The 20,581-nt window shown below is 33.2% G+C and overlaps 1 protein-coding gene and 1 long non-coding RNA gene across 2 annotated transcripts; one reads left to right on the top strand and one right to left on the bottom strand.

Moving 5' to 3' along the window:
- Positions 1 to 5,362: 5,362 nt before the first annotated feature.
- On the bottom strand, positions 5,363 to 12,427 carry LOC127799003 (acetate--CoA ligase CCL3). Its single transcript, XM_052332673.1, has 3 exons — positions 11,948 to 12,427; positions 7,120 to 7,710; positions 5,363 to 6,538 (listed from the first exon to the last, which is right to left on the bottom strand). The coding sequence occupies exons 1-3, from the start codon at positions 12,161 to 12,163 to the stop codon at positions 5,642 to 5,644; spliced, it is 1,704 nt and encodes a 567-aa protein (XP_052188633.1). The 5' UTR covers positions 12,164 to 12,427; the 3' UTR covers positions 5,363 to 5,641.
- Positions 12,428 to 17,489: 5,062 nt separating this feature from the next.
- LOC127798955 (uncharacterized) lies at positions 17,490 to 19,928 on the top strand. The gene is made up of 2 exons (XR_008022509.1): positions 17,490 to 17,668; positions 18,715 to 19,928. It is a non-coding gene; the product is annotated as an uncharacterized LOC127798955 (long non-coding RNA).
- Positions 19,929 to 20,581: the final 653 nt, after the last annotated feature.

Genomic DNA, 20,581 nt, shown 5'->3' on the forward strand with positions numbered 1-20,581 from the left:
TAATTGTTTTGACTACTTTAATGTTTTCTAATTGTCTCTAGCTAGTCTCTAGCTAGGAGATGCGTTGCTTAATTAATTGTTAAAATTTGTATTTTCTCGCTATTAATTAATTAATTAATATGCATTTAATTAGTTAAAAAAACTTTGGTCTTTTTAATTTATAATATATAGTTTGGAAGAGGCTTGGATTTTATATTTTAGTTTAAAATTAAAATGTTATTTAAAGATTACTAAATAACATTTTGTGTAACAGTACTTAACATTTTTAACTGCCACACTAAATGTTATTGTTCCATGCCCAAATATATATATTGCACGTTTTAGTCACAATCTCTCTCATAGTTAGATCATAGGTAAAATAAAGTTAGGTGAATTAATGGTTGAAATTAATATATAATGGTCTCCGGTAAACTCAGATCACTTTCATTGGTTGTTGCATTAGTTATTATTAGCTTATTCTTCAACCTAGCTACGAATTTAAACTTAAATTAATTTATATTTGATATAATTTGATGATTTTAATTTTAGTGTTTGAAACCTACATAACAAAAAAAAAAGTTCATAGCACTAAATAATTATTAAAAATAAAACCCTTTTGGCTTAATTATGAGTCTTGTACAAAAATTATAAAAAAAGTTAATTAACTGCCATCATAAAAAATGTTAATTTATTAAAAAAAAAACAAGGAAAAGTTAATAATTAGTGGAAAGGGAGGCATAAATAATTAAGATAGTTCCAAAGGAGAAGACATCACAATCGAATTGCCATCACTCACAGGTTGGTAATTATAATTCACCAAAAGTACAAGCTTACAATCTCAATCTGCCTTTAGGCTTATGAACATATATATATATATATATATATATAGCATAAATTAATTGTTTGAGCAAGCAAACAATCTAAAGCCCCCGGCCCATATATATGTGGTTGTTTGAAAGCTCCATATTATGTATAATATATAGCAATTAATATCCGTATCCTTTGATCATTAGCTTCATTATGATTCTTGTAAACTTGTTAGTTTTATTATTATTATAATCTATAGTACTAAAAGGCAGGCAAAAACATGCATATATTTTATTGTTAAAATTTTGGTCGCCCAGACCTTCCATCCTCTATATGCCTGCCCCTCTGTACGTATAGCTGTACATTTTGAAAAAACTAAGGCCAAATTAATTAAACATCTCATGAATTTTGACCATTTGATCAGAATACTTCTTTAACGTTAAAATTTTGTCCAGTTAATTTCTAAATTTTTCAAAATTAGTCATACATTCCATTTGTTACTAATTACATTGAAAAAATTGATTGTATACTCCCAAATTTTGGGACTTCGACTTGGACACCCTTAAACTTTTATTCTTTTATTAAATTAATTAGTTCATGAACTTTTCAAAAGGTCACGACTCCTCCCTTATATATATTTAATTAAGTTAAATTTAATACAATATAAAAAATAAAATGAATCAATCGTCATCTTCAGTTGATGAAGACCAACCATCAACTATGGATTCCAACAAACCACAGCCGATTTTTTCAATTTTAGTTTTAGTTTTTCATTCGATTTGACTTAATTAAATAAATATTAGAGATAGCTTTAGTTTAATTAACGTTATTTCTTATTTAGGCAATGTCCTGATCATTTCAAAAATGTTTCAAAACTAATTTGGCAAAAAATAAAAATTTAAGAGTAGCAAAAAGGATCAGATCTTGCATAATTGATTATATACATAAAATTCTAGTATGATTGAATACGTACAGTGTATCGCATAAATGGGATAATTGAAAATTATTATAATTTTAACTGTTTTAATTAGATAATTCGTAACATATCTTTTGAGGGGTTTGTTTATTTGGTTGTGGGGAGACACATAGAATATACAATCATTTTAATATAGTTACATTATTTCATAAATTATTGGTGTGATCTATTTCATAATTGAACTAGCTGGGAATTATTTATTTATAAGTAACAACTTTGGCTGAATTAAGCATTCTAGCTAGATAGGACAAAAAGTGAAAAGATCATAATGGTGAATTATATGCTTTGGTATTTTATCAATATAGGCTAGCAAAATTAAAAGTGAGATATATATATATATACATATAGATTTTTTTTTTTATATATATCTCTTTAACAAGGTGTTTTAGAGTACCTGATGACTTACTTAATTTGTGTTTGAATAATTAGCATGTGGACAAGTCAAAAGAGGTATACATTACATAAATAAGAGTTGGCTTTTAATTAGGGCATTTGGTAGAATATTAATTAATTATTAACGACGCATTATATATAATATAAGTTATGGGTTTATCCGAATTAAATTAAATTTCACCCACTTCAGTTGTCACTTACGCAAAGACGTTTGCCTTATTCGGCTATTAACTAATCTCAAAACTTTTATATTTAGTAATTAATTAATATGCTATAGCTACCTAGCAGCTGGCTAGATTAGATACCCATGACCAGACGAAAAACAATCGTGAGGGTCACCACTAAAATTAAGTTTTTCCTTCTCAAACCCTATTTTAATTCATTAGTATTCTATATATAATAATATATAATTGCAACCACGAGCCATCACGTGGGCAACAAAAGAATAATAGATAATTAATTACTCTTATTGTTTGCCATCACTTAACATGGTTACATATGAGACATATTTATATATATTTTTTCTTAATTTCTTTCTTTGATCAAATGATCCCCCATTTTTACTCAAACTCGACCAATTACTTGGATTATGGTACAATTGTTAATTTGATATTGTTTTCCACTGGGTAGTTATTAGAACATGTTTGGAGGTGCTCCTACCGGTTGTTAGTTTGTTCTTGATTTTCCAATCTACCAAAAAAAAACAGCATTAATTAATGCGTAATGCTTCACTTATAGGCATAAGTATAGTGTAATAACAAAGCAATTTGGTGGACGGATGCTATTGCTGGCGGCACCAACCATGCAATGCAGATTGCATCAATATCTCCCTAAATTAATTAATTAATTAATTGCCATATATATATATATTATACGTACGTACAAACTTATATATAACAACCTTTCTCCCTTTACTACAAGACAAACCATAAAGCTAGCTAGCCATTCCCCAAAAGTATATATTAGACATTATGTAGCCAAAGAAAAGTTAGATATTATTTATTTTCTTATATTTATATATATATATATATAAGAATGCATGCCACTTATATATAGACTAATGTGTATATATACATACGTGTATATCTTATCCAAGCATAAATAAGCATGAGGATGGGTCACGAGTCCCTTTAACAAGTGGCTTGGAAGGGGCCCTTTTTTTAATTGTGACTTAGCTAAGTTAGCTTTTCAAAAGATTGAAATTGAGCATTCAATCAATAAAGAATCAGTACCCAATTCCCCCTTCAAAATAACTACTACTTTATACCAAAATATCTTATCTTCACAATTTTAGTTGATATGTAGAAATATCGTGTTTTAATAATCTCCTTTTATTTGTTATTAATTTTTATTTATAGTCTTTAAAGATAGGTAAAGTGACATTAATTGGACAAAACTATAAATATTATTTTTAACATATTATTATTTTATAATTTATGAAAATATTTTTCTTAGGTATTATTAATTTTTAAAGATTAGGAAAATGTCATTTTCGATGAATGAACTGATTGGCGTTTAGCTTTGGTTCATGTGAAGCATGATTGGTAGTTATTTGGCGTGCATGGCATGGACAGCTCAATTGAGCCGTGACATCTGAGAGCTCTATGTGTGTGTGTGTGTAGTTGGAGTTGGATGTGGCTAAAGCAGGGCCCATCTGGGCTTTGATAAAACAGGTGGGCCCACCCAACCACATATCCACTCACTCTGAAAGGAATATTTTGAATCAGAAGGCTATTTATATGTATGTAGGGGCACCAGAAGAATCTCATCTCATCCAATGCTGCAAACTAATAGTAGCATATGATAAGACTCCAACAGATACCTCAGTAACAGTGGTAGAAGGTTAGAATTCTTTGTTTTGAGTGGGATTAAATACATTTGTCTAAAGAGTAATTTTATACACAAATTTTTATATACTTATTTGGCAGGCACACACAATTTATAAATTTTATTATGTATACTCTTGAATTGACTGAATATATATATATATATACACATTTAAACAATAATAGTTGCCAAAATTCTCATCAATAACAATAATAAAAATAACAGATTGATTGCTGATGAGATGAGATGAGATGAGACCCACCTACGTGGAAAGAATGCTTCCCAGCATTGCTTTGCTTTGCTTTTAAGTTGCATGGTAGAGCCAGCTGATTCATTGGATAGATAGAACATTCTTATCCTTAAAAAAACATCAATCAATTGGCCCCGGCCGGCCAGCCAGCCATCTCTTCCATGTTCCAACTATCCGGTGAATGAAAATGAATGTGCCTGATCCATTTGAGTTTGACGCAGATGTAACTTCCTTGTCCTCTCTGCATGTATGTACGTACGTACTTATGATTAAATAATATATCGTATTTTCTTTTGAGATTATCAACTTCCGCTGGCCGATTATGTGATAAGAACGACGCGCAAAAAGAGTCGTGCCCCCCCAAAACGAAATTGATCAACAAGAAGAAGAAAGCAGCAAGATTCAATTAATATATACATATATATATGTATATATTTGCCATAGTTATCTGAATCATAATCGATATATATAGATTCATAGTTGTTAGTTTACTGTATAAACTTATTACAAAATCTGCACATGTTCTGGCGGCCACTCCCATCAGGGCTACGAAAACAACTAGGAGCAGACTTTAATGGTAGAGAACCATGCAGAGGTATACAGTCTACGAGTCCAGTAACAGAGACACAATTTGATACCAATTCTACGCTTTGGTTTACGACATTGTGTTTCTACATGCTTCTCGAGCACAAAAACAGCCTTAGCCACAATGCCAATGTAACAGAGCACGCCACTCCAAAGGCGAATTAACAAATCTACAACTGAACCTACACCAAAATGCAAGATTTCAAACCAGCGCTAGAAGAGAGTTTTATTAGAGAGAAAATTGATTCGTGTACACATATATACCACATAAATCTATAAATTGGGTTCTTCGTATAAAGAAAATCTCATGGCAGAGTCCATTTCTACTCCTCTCTCCTAATCGTACGTAATTGGGTCATAACGCCTCATTGCTGACATGGGCGACCCAATTGGATCATCCGGACCCAAATTCCAACATGGGATTGGGGGAGCATTGCTATTGCTGGGGAGAAGCAAAATCAGAGAATGTAAACAAGTTGGCTTCAACCCTTGGGTACAAAAACTAGGCCCAAATCAAACTAAACATGCCATTATATGCAGGGAAGGGCGAGCTAAATTAACAAATAGATTAACCAAACCCATTTTGTCCAACAACATAAAGTCCGGTATATAACTGTAAAGAAAATTGATGAAAGGGAAATGAACAGCACCATAAGAAGCTAACTTTTATTAGTCACATGCTGCTACTTGTACTCCACAGGTCCCGTCTCCTTTGCCTTGGTCGTCGCCAAATGCTTTTCTAACCTCCTGCAGCCATCTTTGACAAAGGTCCAAGCAGTAGCACCACCAGAATGCCACATCTTATGATGTGCTGGACATTATTTTCATAACCGGCTCCTCATTACAGGTGCCAGCTCCTTTGCCTTGGCCCTCAGTAGGTGCTTCTGTACCTTACCAGTAGCTGTTTTTGGCAATGGTCCAAATATTACTGATTTTGGAACCCAATATGCAGGCATCTTTGTGCGGCAAAACGTTATTATGTCTTCTGCCATCCCCTCTTCATCTTGTTTATCAAAGCCTGGCTTTAGTGTCACAAAGGCGCAAGGTGATTCTCCCCATCTCTCATCTGGCCTTGCCACAACCGATGCCTCCAAAATTGCCGGGTGTAGATATAGTGTGTTTTCTATCTCCACACTGCTGATGTTTTCACCACCAGATATTATGATATCCTTTGATCTGTCTTTGATTTCTATATAACCATCTTCATGCTTCACAGCCAGGTCCCCAGAGTGAAACCAGCCATTTGCAAAAGTCTCGGCATTTGCTTTAGGATTCTTCAAGTAGCCCTTCATTACAGCATTACCCCGCATCACTATCTCCCCAACCGTGGTTCCATCAGCTGGTACAGGCATCATAGTTTTGGTATTGACCACATCAAGGTTCTCCAAGGCAATGTATCGGACACCCTGGCGGGCATTGAGGCGGGCTTGAGCTTCCAGGGGGAGTGCATCCCACTCAGGCTTCCACACACACACAGTGGAGGGGCCATAGGTTTCTGAGAGGCCGTAAGTATGGGTAACACGGAAACCATTTTGAGACATCGCAGACAGAACGGAAGGGGGTGGGGCAGCACCGGCTGTCATTACATGGACTACACGAGGCAGAGGAAGGATGGTCTCATTTCGTGGAGCATTTACTATTGTATTGAGCACGACAGGTGCAGCACAGAAATGGGTCACCCCTTGTTGTGCTATGGCTAAATAAACTGCCTTTGCTGTGACCTGCAATTAGCATGTCCAAGGAGCATGAAGTGAAGTGATCGAGGGAATTCGATGGAAAAGATAATAGCCAGTTAAATAACCTAAAATCCAACAAAGAAGGTTCATAATTGCCTTGAGCCAAATGCACAAAGAGTAGTAGAGTGGGATGACACGAATGACAAGAACTAATATAGCAACACAGGAAAATTCCAATTGAAGTTGCAAACAACATAGCACTTCAATTACAAATAAATTGGAAAATTAAACAGTTATACATTTTCATAAGACCAAGACTACAAATCCAGCTGTGTATTTTTACTAGTTGAGAGTTTGGCCTAATACACGCATGCAATAAACATTCCTCTTGGTAACTTTAAGTGGAGTACACTATTCAAGAGTAAAACTAGCTAGTCCAATAGCATGGAGTCTAAAGTGGCACCAAAATTCCCCTTTCTTTTCATATAAGTGAAATTGTGTCAAGATCTCCTTTACATCTTCATAAAGATTTTTTATTTTAGGCCATATAAAAGGTTAAATTAGGGGAAGCAAGAATGTATAATTTCTTGGACATAAAATCTAAATAGGAAACCCCACAGAGTTACCTGTCGAAGGCATATGCTTGTCCCACAAAGAGCTGCAAGTGTCCATGTGAAACACCAGCCATTGCAATGGAACATGGGGAGAGTCCATAGGTAGACAGGTCCCTCAGTCATCCCCCATATTAGAGCAGAACTCAAAGACATGACATATGCTCCTCGATGATGTAAAACCACCCCTTTAGGGCTGGCTGTTGTACCAGAAGTATATCCCAAAGAAATACTGTGCCATTCATCTTCTGGTGGTTTCCATGCAAACTCAGGGTCACCAGTCTGAAGGAACTTCTCATATTCGATTGCCCCTCTGCTTAAAGCATATTTGAGCCACTTCGGATCACAGTTTTCATCACCTATGACAACCAGAATTGGTGGCTTAAAACTACCTTTGCTTTTCTCTTGCCAAATTTTCAAAGCTTGCTCTGCCAACGGAAAAAATTCTTGATCAACCATGACAACAGCCGACAACGAGTGTTCTAAAAGAAATGCTACAGTTTGTGCATTTAGCCGGATGTTGACAGGATTTATAACCGCTCCAGCCATTGGGACTCCAAAATGAGCTTCATAGCTAGCAGGGACATTTGGTGCTATTACTGCCACCTGCAAGAATAAGTTAAAAATATACAGTAAACTACAAAATGCCAACTAGCCGAAATAACATCAAGACATAGACATTCCTCTTAGGCGGTAATATTGGAAACGTTAATGATATTGATTATAAAGTTTAATTCTTTTATACAGCTTTACGATACTTAACATTGTTGATATTATTAATTAGTTTATTTTAAATTTATAATATTATTTATTATTAGTTAATTTTGTATTCATTAATATTTTTAATCTTTATTTATAATACTAATATTATTGATATTTCGATATTATATATTATTTATTATTATTAAATTTTTAAATTCAAATTTTTACTATTCATATAGATATTAATATAAGTACAATTAGTATTGATTTTGGTTGGGTTGGGAACTTGGCTTTTTGGTTCAGAAACATAGGGAAAATGCCTTTTCTGTGAATAAAACGGTAGACAACAATCAGTACAAATTTGAAATACAGAGTTTTCTGTTTGCTACTTGAAAATATTTCTCATTTGAAGATGCTCCCGATTTTCTGTTTTCTATGAAAAATTTCAGAAAAAGGGTCCTGCTTAACTGGACAGCTCCATTGTATCTCTTTCAAGTTTCTATCCTAAAGGCATTAATCATCCATGGTCAAGGTCCGCAAGGATGAAGGTTATGACACAAAGGCTTCTTTGCCAGTTACTATCATGATTAGAAATGGGAGAATGGGTCTTTGAAGTCCCAATTTGAGTAGAGGAGGAAACAAGCTTCTTGTACAGGCCCCTTCAGTCAGATTCTAGGGTCCAGGTGCAGAGGAGTTTGGAAGACTAAGTAAGACAAAGGATGCTTTCCATGCACCTTCTCATCAGGTGATGGACCAGGCGTATGCTGCTGGTCAAAAGGTAGGTAGGCAAGGAAGTAAGGGGCAAAGCTAGACAGCATACATGGATGTCTAATAATTCTAAATATAGAGGCAGTGGGATATATGGCATGGTTTTGGAGTACCAAACACTATTATGGAGCAGAGAAGTATGCTTTTTGATTCTGAACTATTGTCCCCTAATGTAGAGACCCAGATTGGAGAGAAAAGAGATGGATGAAGAAAATAATAGAGGTTAGAGAAGAGAACAGACTTAAAATAGGAAGGGGAGAGAAGAATTGGCAGAGATAAGGAAAGGGAGGACAAAGGGGAAAGAAAAAAGAGCAACTAGGAGGGAGAGAAAATCCACAAATATTCTTATCCAAATGAACATACCAAATTTAAATAAAATGCTAACAAAGACACACCAAGTAAATCAATCCACGCATTATCTTATAGGGAAACAACCACCATCGTCAACTGCACATTATCCTAGCCAAGTTGGGATCAATGGCACAACATTCATAATGTCAATTGACTTCTAAAAGTTGCATTGACAATACAAATCCACACAAAAGAACATGAAAATTTTTATATAAGATGCCTTCCTAATACAATCCTCTAGTGACGGAATGATCAGACAAAGTTCCACCAAAATCTCCACTGAAAATCTCAAAAAAAAAATCACAATCAAAATCAAAATCCCATCTGGGTTGAAGGTCCCAAATAAATCTAAATTAGAAGAAAACTAGACAACTGTCCCCATCACCACTGAGGTTTGGTGAAGGTGCTTTGAATGATAATTATAGAAGGGTACTGAGGGCTGACTTCGCATTATTCTCTTTATGCAGCCGAAAGTCCTAGTAATTCATAATTTTTTTGTGATTTACAATTTTAAGAATTTAGCATCTAAGATAACAGTTACTAGTAAGTCCATTTGCCAACAAGTTGTGAGGCAATCCCCATTACAACTTACCTGCGGTAGAGATCTATTCAATGCATGGAATAGGAAATAGAAGGCAGTACCCCACATTTTATAGTATTTTGATAAGATACAATAGCGTTGAATGGACCACATGTTTCAAATGCGTCAAGCAATCTAGACCCCAGATCCTCTATGAACAGAGTAACGCTCTCCATTCTGAAAAGAGTAGGTGCTTCTTGGGCAGGGAATTTTTCATTTGGAACTAATCAAGGTTGATGTCGTGTGTATTTCTAGCAAGTTATATTTAATCAGCCATACATATTCATATATCTTCTAACAGGAACTCTTTTGATATTACAGAGCATTTCATAACAATACACTTTTTCCTAATAGATTTATTCCTAAAAGAAAATAACAAAAGATGAATAAATCCTTTGGTATCAGTATGATCTTTTAAGTGAACTGGACCAGTGTTGTAACAACTATAGGAATCAAAATATTTGTTTTGAAACTTAGTTCAGAAAGCATTCTTTTTTCTTTCTTTTTTTTTGGTGTACTTTTGCCTAACTCCAGAACTACAAAATAAAGTTAAGCAACTGGATCCAAGCTAGGCGCCCACACAATCTGAACTCCTTGTTCAGCAACACAAAAATAATCACTAACCATAAGCTGTAAAACCCCCATCCTATATATGTCAGAAGGGCCGTCAGAATAGCTAGCGTACAACTCAGTCAGCTAACTCATGAACTTCTCAGTGTTCTCCATGATTAAGCATACCAACTTTGAGTTAATCAAGTAGAAAATAAAACTGATATAAACAATTAGGAAAGGTCCTCCTTTAATATGAGAAATACACATTCAGATGCACAAATTGAAGTCAAGGCCAATAAATCATTCAAAACTTTGAATATAATGAGAATTGCTGGTAAATAAATATAATTTGATATGCTTACAACAATAACATCACAAGCCTTTATCCCACTAGGTGAGATCATCTACAAGAATTTTACCTCTCCATGGCCATATCCATTTGATCTAGTTAATATAAAAGTAAAATAAAATAAAACACTAAGGAAGACATTAGCAAAGTAAAACTTTGAAGCATGCAAGATGGTGCTGGCATCAGCTAGTCCATGCATAGAAAAGCTCCAATTTATATCTGGCATGTAGGTATGGATAGGCAAACTGACCAAGAACCAGCTAAATTCGTCCAGCTTGGTCATGTTTTCAGACTACTTTAGCTCAGTTTCCATTCTTAATTCTCAAGAAACAAACAGTTTAGTTCAACCATTTCAACTCGTTCAGTTCATTTGATGTGAACTAGATAAAATATGGCATCAAATAAGCAACATAATCCAGTCTACTTAATTTACATTTTGTCCAAAACGCATACAATTGCTTGCTTAAGGCCTATTTGATTGTGTTGTAATCCTTGTTTGTTTTCATTTCAAAATTTTGAAAACAGATATAATTAAAAGGTGTTTTCACTTGCTCTCAAAATAATGTTTTCATTTTTTGAAAATATATCTTCCCATAATTTTAATGTCATTAATATAATTGAATTGGTATTATAATATTATTATGATGATATTGTTATAACCAATAATATCATGTTATTAATGCCATTATTACATTAAAATATTACTAATTATATTGTTCATCTTATAATATTAACACAACATTCATAATATTACTAATATTATGATATTCATGAAAAAATAATAATAATAATAAAGATTATTATTATCATGTCAAAACTATTGGAAATTATATTGACAATGTTATAAAATATAATATTCATGATGTTGCTAATGTTATAATATTTTTTCAATAAGTAATGTTAAAATACATTAATTATACTGATGATGAATTTTAGACTCTCTTTTTTTTTTCTTTTTGCCTTGTAAGGAATTTTTCTTTTCTATAATGTTAGTAATCTAATAATCCTAATTTGGTATTTATTAATATTATAGTATTAATTAATAGCCAATACACAATACTTTTTTTTCCGAAAACACCAATGCATTATTCTTAATATTTTTTATTTAATACATAAGTATTAAAATTAATCACATAGTAATAGTGATTTACTAGTACGAAAATAATATTAATATTATTGTTAATATTAGAAATGTTATTCTTTCTCCAAGCAAAAAATAATAGTATTATTATCTAATAAAATAACAATACAAGAATAAATATTTTTAATTATTATTCTTTCTCCGAGAAACAGGGAAAAAAAAAAAACAAAACAGGACGTTAAAATTGATCGCAAGATCAAACCGAGCAGATCATACAATAACAAAAATCAGTAGCAAGTTCTTGGGATTTGATTTTACGATAAGAAAAAGAACACTCGAGACTGGAAGCCAGAATTAACCGATGGACTTATCACACAAGTAAACTCTAATTCCAAAATTCCTGATCCTCTATCTATCGGCGATCCAAAAGAAAGCTAAAGCGAGAAGAGAGGCAATTTACCGTGCTACCGAAGCCGACGGAGCGGCAGGAAAGGGCGGAGGCCAGTTGACGGCAGCGTCGGTAGGTCTGGAGCCAGGTGTAGTTCAGCGATCCATGGACCACCGATTTGCGATTAGGATAGACCAGAGCCGCTCTCTCCAGAAACGACAACGGCGTCAGAGCCGTGTAGTTGGCGGCGTTCTTCGGCAGATCGTCGATGTCTCTCTCCACCGCCATCTGAGAGACCACTATCTCACACTCTCACTCCTCTCTCACCCCGTCTCTCCCTCTAGACGCTAGCTCTTGTATCAGCCTACGTTTATAGGCGTGCGGTATCGGGTTCTGTTCCTGTCTGACTTGTTCGTTCGGACGCCACCATCGGCTCCAAATTTTACACGTGGATAAATTCAAATATATGGATCACTTGACTTCTATAGAAATAAATTTTAATGTGAAAATAGGTAAATTTGGAGTTGGGGGTTGGGGCGGAGGACAGTACGTCTAATGAATTGCACGATGTTCGAAGTACATCGTATGGACGTTCTACGACGGAAAGAAGAGTTCAATTCTCGAACGACTACCGGTAACCCAATTCAAGCCTATCCGCCCATGGAAGTGATTTCTTAAAGGGATAGGGTTATTCTATCGATAAATATTAATATAAAATTACAGAAATGACGTAATCATAACACCCTTATTTACATTAACCTTTTTTTTCATTTTTTATTAACAAAATAATTCAAGAAAATTATCCCCTCCCAACAACACACCCAAACCAAATTCAATTTACGGATGCCTTGCGTTTCCCATTTGCTTTGTGTATTTTTGGTACATGTTCACATGCCTTCATTTATTAATTATTAATTAATGTCCATCTACCTATATCTTATTATTTAAGTACTTATTTTATTGTCCTCATAAATTGAATGATAATAATGAGTGTTATATTAATGTTAATTTAGTAAAACACGAATTTGAATCTTTATCTACGTAATAAAGTAAAGTTTTACGTTTATGATTTATCTCTTTTTAGGTAATCAATGACATGAATACGTGAAATTGTGAAATAGCGATCATGTACATTTTGTTTAATGAAAAAATATAATATTTTATTATCTTTTATATTTTTTACACACCTGAGTCACTTTTTCTAGCAACAATATAGTCGGATAGACCCCAATAAATTAACAAGGAAATAAATAAATATAGCGCTTACAATTTTTACAAAAAAAAAGAATGCATAACCCATGTTTAGATGGAATATTTTTAAGTTAGGTTAGAGGGTGACAAACACGTGTCATTTAATAACGTTGTGTATATCTTAATGTACTCCGCACTGTATGGATCGAATTTGTACTTTTTGCATAAAGTATAGAAAATAAAAACTAAAGAAGTTATTTGAGATGGAAGGTCAATTCCCAGAAGCTGCCAAATCACTATTTTTAATCACGGGAAAGCTGGTGTTGTCTCCTTCATTTTTATTTATATATTTCAATTTATTCCAAAAGAGAAGAAAGAATCTGTTATTTCTTTTTGTGCAAAATACAGAAATTAAAAGGTCATTAGCCCCAAAAAGGTCCATGCATAAAAGTAGCCCATGAACATAACTAGTCAAACAAAAAAAAAAACGAACCGTCCTAATCATCTTGAACTTAGAGTTATATTATAGTTTTATCTAATTTTTATATTTACTTTAATTTGATTATTGAAATTTAATTTTAATTTTATCCTTAATTGATCATATATGTAATCCAACAGACATGGCAGCTAAAATGAGATAATGATATGTCTAATAATTAACACATCAGCTAAAGTGAGATAATGATATGTCTAATAATTAACACATCAGTAAAACGTAAGTTACACGGAAATAGAAACGGGAGACGTTTTCGATAGGAAACGAAAACACGAAAACGGCATTTTTCTAAAAAGATAGGAAATGAAAACGCGGGGTAAAATATAAATTTTAAAAATATAGGGGTTTTTTTATAAATATAATTTTTAATATAAAAAAATAAAAAATATTTAAATATAAATAATAAACATAAATTTTATAATATATTAAAAATATATATAAATATATATAGAGAGAGAGACACACATATATATACTGATAAATATAACTTCACATACATATATATATATCTTGCATATACAGTTAACTTGCATATATATATATATACATAAATATATATAAAAGAGAGAAAGGGAATCAACTCACCAACATGGTTATTCTGTATTCTGGCTTTGGAACAACTCACCAACAGAGAGAATCAATTCAATTCAAAGAATAATATTAATCTAATAGCGTTGGAAGAAGAAGGAAATTGCTGGCAGAAATCGAAGAAAAAATGGCTGGAAGAAAAGAAATAGCCGGGCAGCTCGCTAGAAACACGTTTCTGGCTGGAAACGCGTTTCCGGCTACGTTTATTAATTTTTGAAATGGCCCAAAAGTTTTCAGTAATTACACAAACGGTTCGAAAAACGTTTCAAGCCGTTTTTCCCGTTTCCGAAACGGGAAACGGTTCGGAAACGCCGAAACGGCCCCTCCGAGCCGTTTCCATGCTTCACGGAGTATTTTATTTAAGTTAATGTGTTATTACTTTCTGTTATAATAGTGAATTGTTGCATTAAGAATATTTTATTTCTATTAAGTAATTATTGAAATAAAAAACTTTCATACACATAAGTAAAGTTATTTCATCTTATATTAACATGACATTTATAATATATATTAAATATTTTAAAATATATTCAATATTATACTCGTTTTATAGATCTTAATAAAATATTTCCATCGACATATATTTTTTATAATAATTAGCGGGTTAATATGACATATAGTGGGTTTATTTTAATACATTAATTGTGTTTTTGTATAAATCTCTTAAATATAATATTTTTTTCATTCATATTTTCTCTAATTAATTATATAAATGAGTGCTTGGATATTTTGTGTAAAAATCTTATTCTCAATGTGTTGAGACTATGTGACAAGATTCTTTTGTAATAGTATATCTTAAATTATTCATAGTCTTTAGATTTTTTAGATGGGGACTTCGATTAAATGAGTATGGACTAGTACAGGGGTTACTATCTCGTTTAGTATGAGGATACCGATGGAATGATAGTGTATCATACATCATATGATATAAGATGTCACTAATAAACTTATGGGTGGTCGTTGGGAAATGATCAACTGAATGTAATGCCAATGACTAATCACATGACTAGTGGATAATGGTCATATCATTAGGTTGCGATGATGTGTTGATTCTTAGATTTGAACTAACACATTTATTTTATGTATTGGCATGAGAGATTTGTTGATAAGTTGAACCATTTAATTGGAAGGTGGGAACGTTTATCTATATGGTTTCATATTACTGGTATATGGAGACTGGTGTTGGGAATAATATCTATCGCCCTCGTTTGTATTTGATAGGGTAAACATTCTATGTGATCTACTATTAATGTGACGGGATAGTTCCTAATCAAGACAAATTGAAAGTTATGAAAGGTGTTTTCTGATGTGTCATCTAGTCACATTAATAAGGTCTGACACGTAATTATTGAGTTTGTCACTCCATAGCTCTTGCTCAGTCGGGACGTTAGGTGATAGAATAATTATAACACACGATAATCATTAATTGTAATAGGTTCATCTGAAATGAGACTTCACTATCATCTACAATGTCTTAAACTGCTGTTAGCAGCTATTCAGAAACTCTCAGAACATCGTCGGGATTTGGAGAAGTTTTGTGATGGATCAAGGGGTTAACCGATATTAAAAAGGGTTTTCGGTGTTATTTGATTGCTAGCAGGTAATGAACCTAGAAAGTCACACATCATATAATGTTATGTTTTATATCGACAACGTGTGCCCAAAATATCTTAGAAATTGATTGGTCAAAAATTGACCATTAACCCCCTACCAATAATGCATAATATATAGTTGAATGCACAGTGTATAGTATGAAATTAATTATTGATTGCACAATAAAATATAATGTCCAAAATTGCACAATGGATAGTGTATAGTGAACTTGCATAGTAACCTCTCAATTATTGAGTGAATAACTGGGGGAAGGGCCCCAAGAGCACAGCTGGGTGGTAAAGGAAGGGGTTGTAAAGTCATGCTGGAGACTACCAGTGTAGAATTAATTATTGGGGAGGCAAATTTGCATTCTTCTGGGAGTAGTCCTTGGTAAATGTCAATGGACGCAGTTTCAAATCCTGATTACCTAGACACATCCTTGATTTATCTCTTTCATGATGACTCTGAGGCAGGTTATACGAGTGCGAGTGATAGTGCGTAATTAAAAAATAAAAAATAATAATAATTGGGGGAAGGAGGTAGGGGGTGTGCGCGAATTTCAAAAGAAAATTAAATTGGGTAAGGGGAAGAAGACAAAAGGGGAATTTGTTTTATATAAAAGGGACAAAGCGCTCTGCCTCCCTGGTTCTGTCTCTCTCATTTCTTCCAACTTAACTTTTGATGCTTCATTTTTTTTTTTTCTTTAACTGAAAAATTAGAAATATAATTATTATGTGTTTAATTTTGAAATATGAACAGTGGTAATATGTAGATCTTCTATATCTAACATAAAAAGAGGTAATCAGAACGATACTTAACTGCATACTAAGTGTAGATTGACTAGAACCACCATATATTGAAATGGACTCTGTCTCAATATAGAAATCGATTATGTATTTTATCTTTTTATCGGACAATAAATATGCATTTATTTATGTATTTAATTATTTTATATGCATGTTGTTTAAATATCTAATTTATGTATGATGTGTATATTATATTTTATTATATATATCTAATATATGATAATTTTTTTTTTTTTTATCTATACCAAGGTACTCGTGATTTTCTTTGCCCAAGACCAAATTAGTATATCTATTGAATTGCATTTTGACATCAAATTAACACTGGGCACCAAAAAGTGTTCCATTAGAGATGCTCTATAATGGGTTTTAGCAGAAGTTTATGACTATCCTTTTTAGAATTTAGAAAACGGCAAACGTCCTTTCATAGAGAAATTTTGCTAACCCTCCAAAAAGATTAGTATGATCCCTAAACCCCCAAACCAAATTTTCAACTCAAGTCACTTTCATAATAAATTAATTTAATTATTTAAGTAAAGTTAAAATGTATAAATATGTAAAAGATTAGTCAGTAAAATATATAAATTTTTGTGTTACTAAAAAAAAAATTAATTTTCTTTACCATAATTATTAGGTTTAATTTTTATTAAAATTTAATATATTTTTTAATATTGTCAAAACTTGGTAAAACATACTTCAATATAAAATTAAAAATCACTTGATGTTAAAATTAAATTAAACAATTTTAGAATTTATATTAATATCATTTACATAAGTTTCATTGATAGAATTTAACCCAAAAATAAAAATAAAATTTAATACAAATTAAAGTATAATAATTAATTTATTATAAAATTTTAAATTTAAAAATTAGCGACGGTCAGATGAAATCCGTGGTTAAAAATTTAACGGGCCATGACGGGTACTTTGCGGCGGTATCTCACAGCTTTTTTGGCGGGTTTTTTCCCCTCTCTGTGCGTTTGAGGCCGTTAGTTGGGAACCGTAAAAACCCCAATCCGAAATACTGCTCTCGTTCGGAAAACCCCCTCTCTGGCGCTGGACTCTGCCTCGAAACCCTCTTTCGTTTTAATTCGTCGCTCAGCATTTCCGTTTTGGTCAGAGGTACTTTCGGCGCTCTCTCTCTCTCTCTCTCTCTCTCTCTCTCTCTCACTGTGATCAATTGGAAATTTGGGGGTCATTGATTCAAGCGCTCTCCGCCGTGGCTTTTCGCCATAAACCCTAGAACCTTCTTGCGAGAGAAAATCTGATTTCTTCGATCTTTGGTTTTGATAACAAAATCCCGACTTTGAATTGAGCGTGGTCCTGTCTTTGGGTATTCCGGGGTTGGATGCATTTTCGGTTCTCAATATGTTTTCTGGTTTTGCTCCGGCGGTTTGGCCTGTTTTTGAGATTTCTATATTCTGCTATTTTCCTGGGTGTTTGGGGCCATGATCATTGTTCTCGGTTTTGGTTGGTCCCTGACCTGTGATTTTGCTTCTACGGATTTGGTCTGATTTTTGTGAGATCTGTTTCCTGTTCAACAACTTTTAGCTGTTTCTGGGCCTCATTTATTTTCAATTATTGGATGTTCTCGTCGGCTCACGTTAATGCAGGAAATTTATGTAATTCAAATCAGATTACTCAGTTTAAAGGTAGTAATATCTTTTAAATAATTCAGAAGTTGCAGAGGAAGTCTATGCAAATCTATCTACTTTTACACGTACAAAATTTTATTTTGTTTCTTGAGAGCCCTGAAAGCTGTCTAAATATTATTTGATATTGTTGAAGTAACTGAGGTAATTGTTGAGCAGCCCCCCCCCCCCCCCCCCCCCCCCCCCAAAAAAAAAAAAAAAAAAAAAAACTGCTATTTGGAGTAGAAGCATGGTGGTGACATCTGCTCCTTTCTTTTCATTTCTTTTGTTTTTGTCTTTTACTGGAGTTAAATCCGGAGTATAATGGGTAAATCGGTGTGACCAGTGATTATAATAGGAAAGCACTGGCTCTGTGCAACATGGTAAATTTGAGAAAATTGAGAGAATTTGGACCTGGGTAAAGATACATACCTAAGTGATTTTTCCCTGACTTATGGTTTAGAGACTGCTTCTGTTGGTGTCCTCCATTTTAGTCTTTGAGGCAGCAACTTGTTTTGCTGTGTTGCATTGTTGTAGATTGTTGCTTCCGGTTGGTTGCTCTCTTCTTTTCAAAAAAATCAGCTTGAAGTATCCATTGGAGTCAGACCAACACCAAGCAAAACAGAAGTAAAAATTTATTTTCATTGATGTGCTTTGAAGATATTATCTAATGATACTAAACTTTTTTCTTTTGCTCCAATAAATTGTGCTCGAAGGAATTCTATTTGGGGCTTAAGCGTGCTACTGTGGCACCATACTATAATCACAGCTCATACCAGATAATGTGAGTACCTTATTAGTAGGGGATTATATCACTCTTATTCATATAGTTCTAGTTAGTCACTTTATAATTTCTGTTTTCCATCAGAAAGCCTGTCACATATAAATTCTTGGACGTGGATCACTGAAGCTTGTCAGCCAACACAATTTCATTTATGATCCAATATTAAAACATTAAGGTTTTGCATTATCATTATTTTTGGGAATAAAATGGCTCCATTGTAATTTAAATTGTTTTCTTCAATTTTCAATGGTGAAATTCTCAAGTTTAATCACCAGTTCCTTTGTCAGTAATTATTGTAAAGTGAGGAAGCAGATGGAGTAATTCTGGATTTGTAACAACTTTGAAACGTACTACTGCTAAAAATTATTTGAGTTTACTGTAGAAAATTCAGAAATGAATTTGAGAGTTGAAAAGGATATGCATAGTGGGAAATAAGATAGAAACAAGAGCTGACATTGTAAATTCTAGTGCTAGATGGGTGAGAGGCAGTAGCTTTTAGAAATGAAAGGATAAAGAATGAAATTAGCGAACTAGAAATTTTAGTAATAATGTTCATTTACTGGCAAGTTTAGCAATGGTTAAGTATTTGAGTTGTGGAGATAGTTTCTTTGTAAAAATAAGGATAATTTGCATGCAAAAAATGACTCTTTCTTGACTTCTGCTAAGCTGGGTGTATCGTGCACCGGGGATGTCCACACATTTAATTGCAAGGCAAAGAACTGAATCTATCATGATTTAGCAGTGATTTGGTTGAGAAACTAAGCAAATTGGTTATTTATCTGTTATCTTTTATGATGCTGAGTTATTGTCAAACAAGTTTTGCTGGTGGCTTAGTTTATACAGATAATTTATTTCAAGCAGTTCCTGTTGGCCTTCTTGGATTACTCCTATTGTTCCAGGTAATGACAACAATGTAATTCTGGTTAATAAAAAAAGTCATGATTATAGAACTGATTATTTTGGTTTTTGCCCTTTTCCCTTTAATAATGGAAGATTCAAACAATAAACAAGCCAATTGATCAACTTTCTTTCTTTTTATCCGCAGTTTGTTTTTTCTCTTGTGGATTTGCATTGCAATGTATGTACCCTGTGAGTGACAAGGAAGTAAACACTCCCTCTAAGTGGTGGGGGATCACCCATTTTTTGTTTTTAATATTGACACATGGAGTAGGATGGGATTAGGGTTTGGGAGGCTTCCTCAACCCAACACTTAATTGACAAAATTAAATTCTCAACTTTCATTCATATCCATGATAAAACAATTGGCCATCTAAGAAATTCTTAAGCTCGCTAAACCTGTCATCTTGACCATTTTGATTAGCATGGATTGGTTTATCAATAGTGTTGGGTCCGAATCCCTTTTTGATTCTGCGCCATTGATTCCACTATTATTAGTGAGCAATAATGAAAAAATTCCTTCATATTCATAGAAATATAGGACATAATTCACATGAATACAGTAAGTCTCGCTTGGACTGTTTTAATGATAGTTTTTACATTTTCTCTTTCTCTTGTAGTATGGAAAAGAAGTGAACTCAAGAGGTACTACTAATTGAGTTGAGGAATCAACAAACTATATTAATTGTTTTCTAAATTGTTGTGCAAAGCGTTTTTAACGAT

The sequence above is a fragment of the Diospyros lotus genome, chromosome 4 (assembly GCF_014633365.1).
Source record: "Diospyros lotus cultivar Yz01 chromosome 4, ASM1463336v1, whole genome shotgun sequence".
NCBI lineage: Eukaryota > Viridiplantae > Streptophyta > Magnoliopsida > Ericales > Ebenaceae > Diospyros > Diospyros lotus.

Excerpts from the sequence above, each read along its gene's own strand:
- LOC127799003 (XM_052332673.1), bottom strand. The coding sequence starts at position 12,163 with ATGGCGGTGGAGAGAGACATCGACGATCTGCCGAAGAACGCCGCCAAC. Across the intron at positions 7,711-11,947 it reads CCGTCGGCTTCGGTAGCACG|GTGGCAGTAATAGCACCAAA; the intron begins GTAAATTGCCTC and ends TTATTCTTGCAG. Across the intron at positions 6,539-7,119 it reads CAAGCATATGCCTTCGACAG|GTCACAGCAAAGGCAGTTTA; the intron begins GTAACTCTGTGG and ends TGCTAATTGCAG.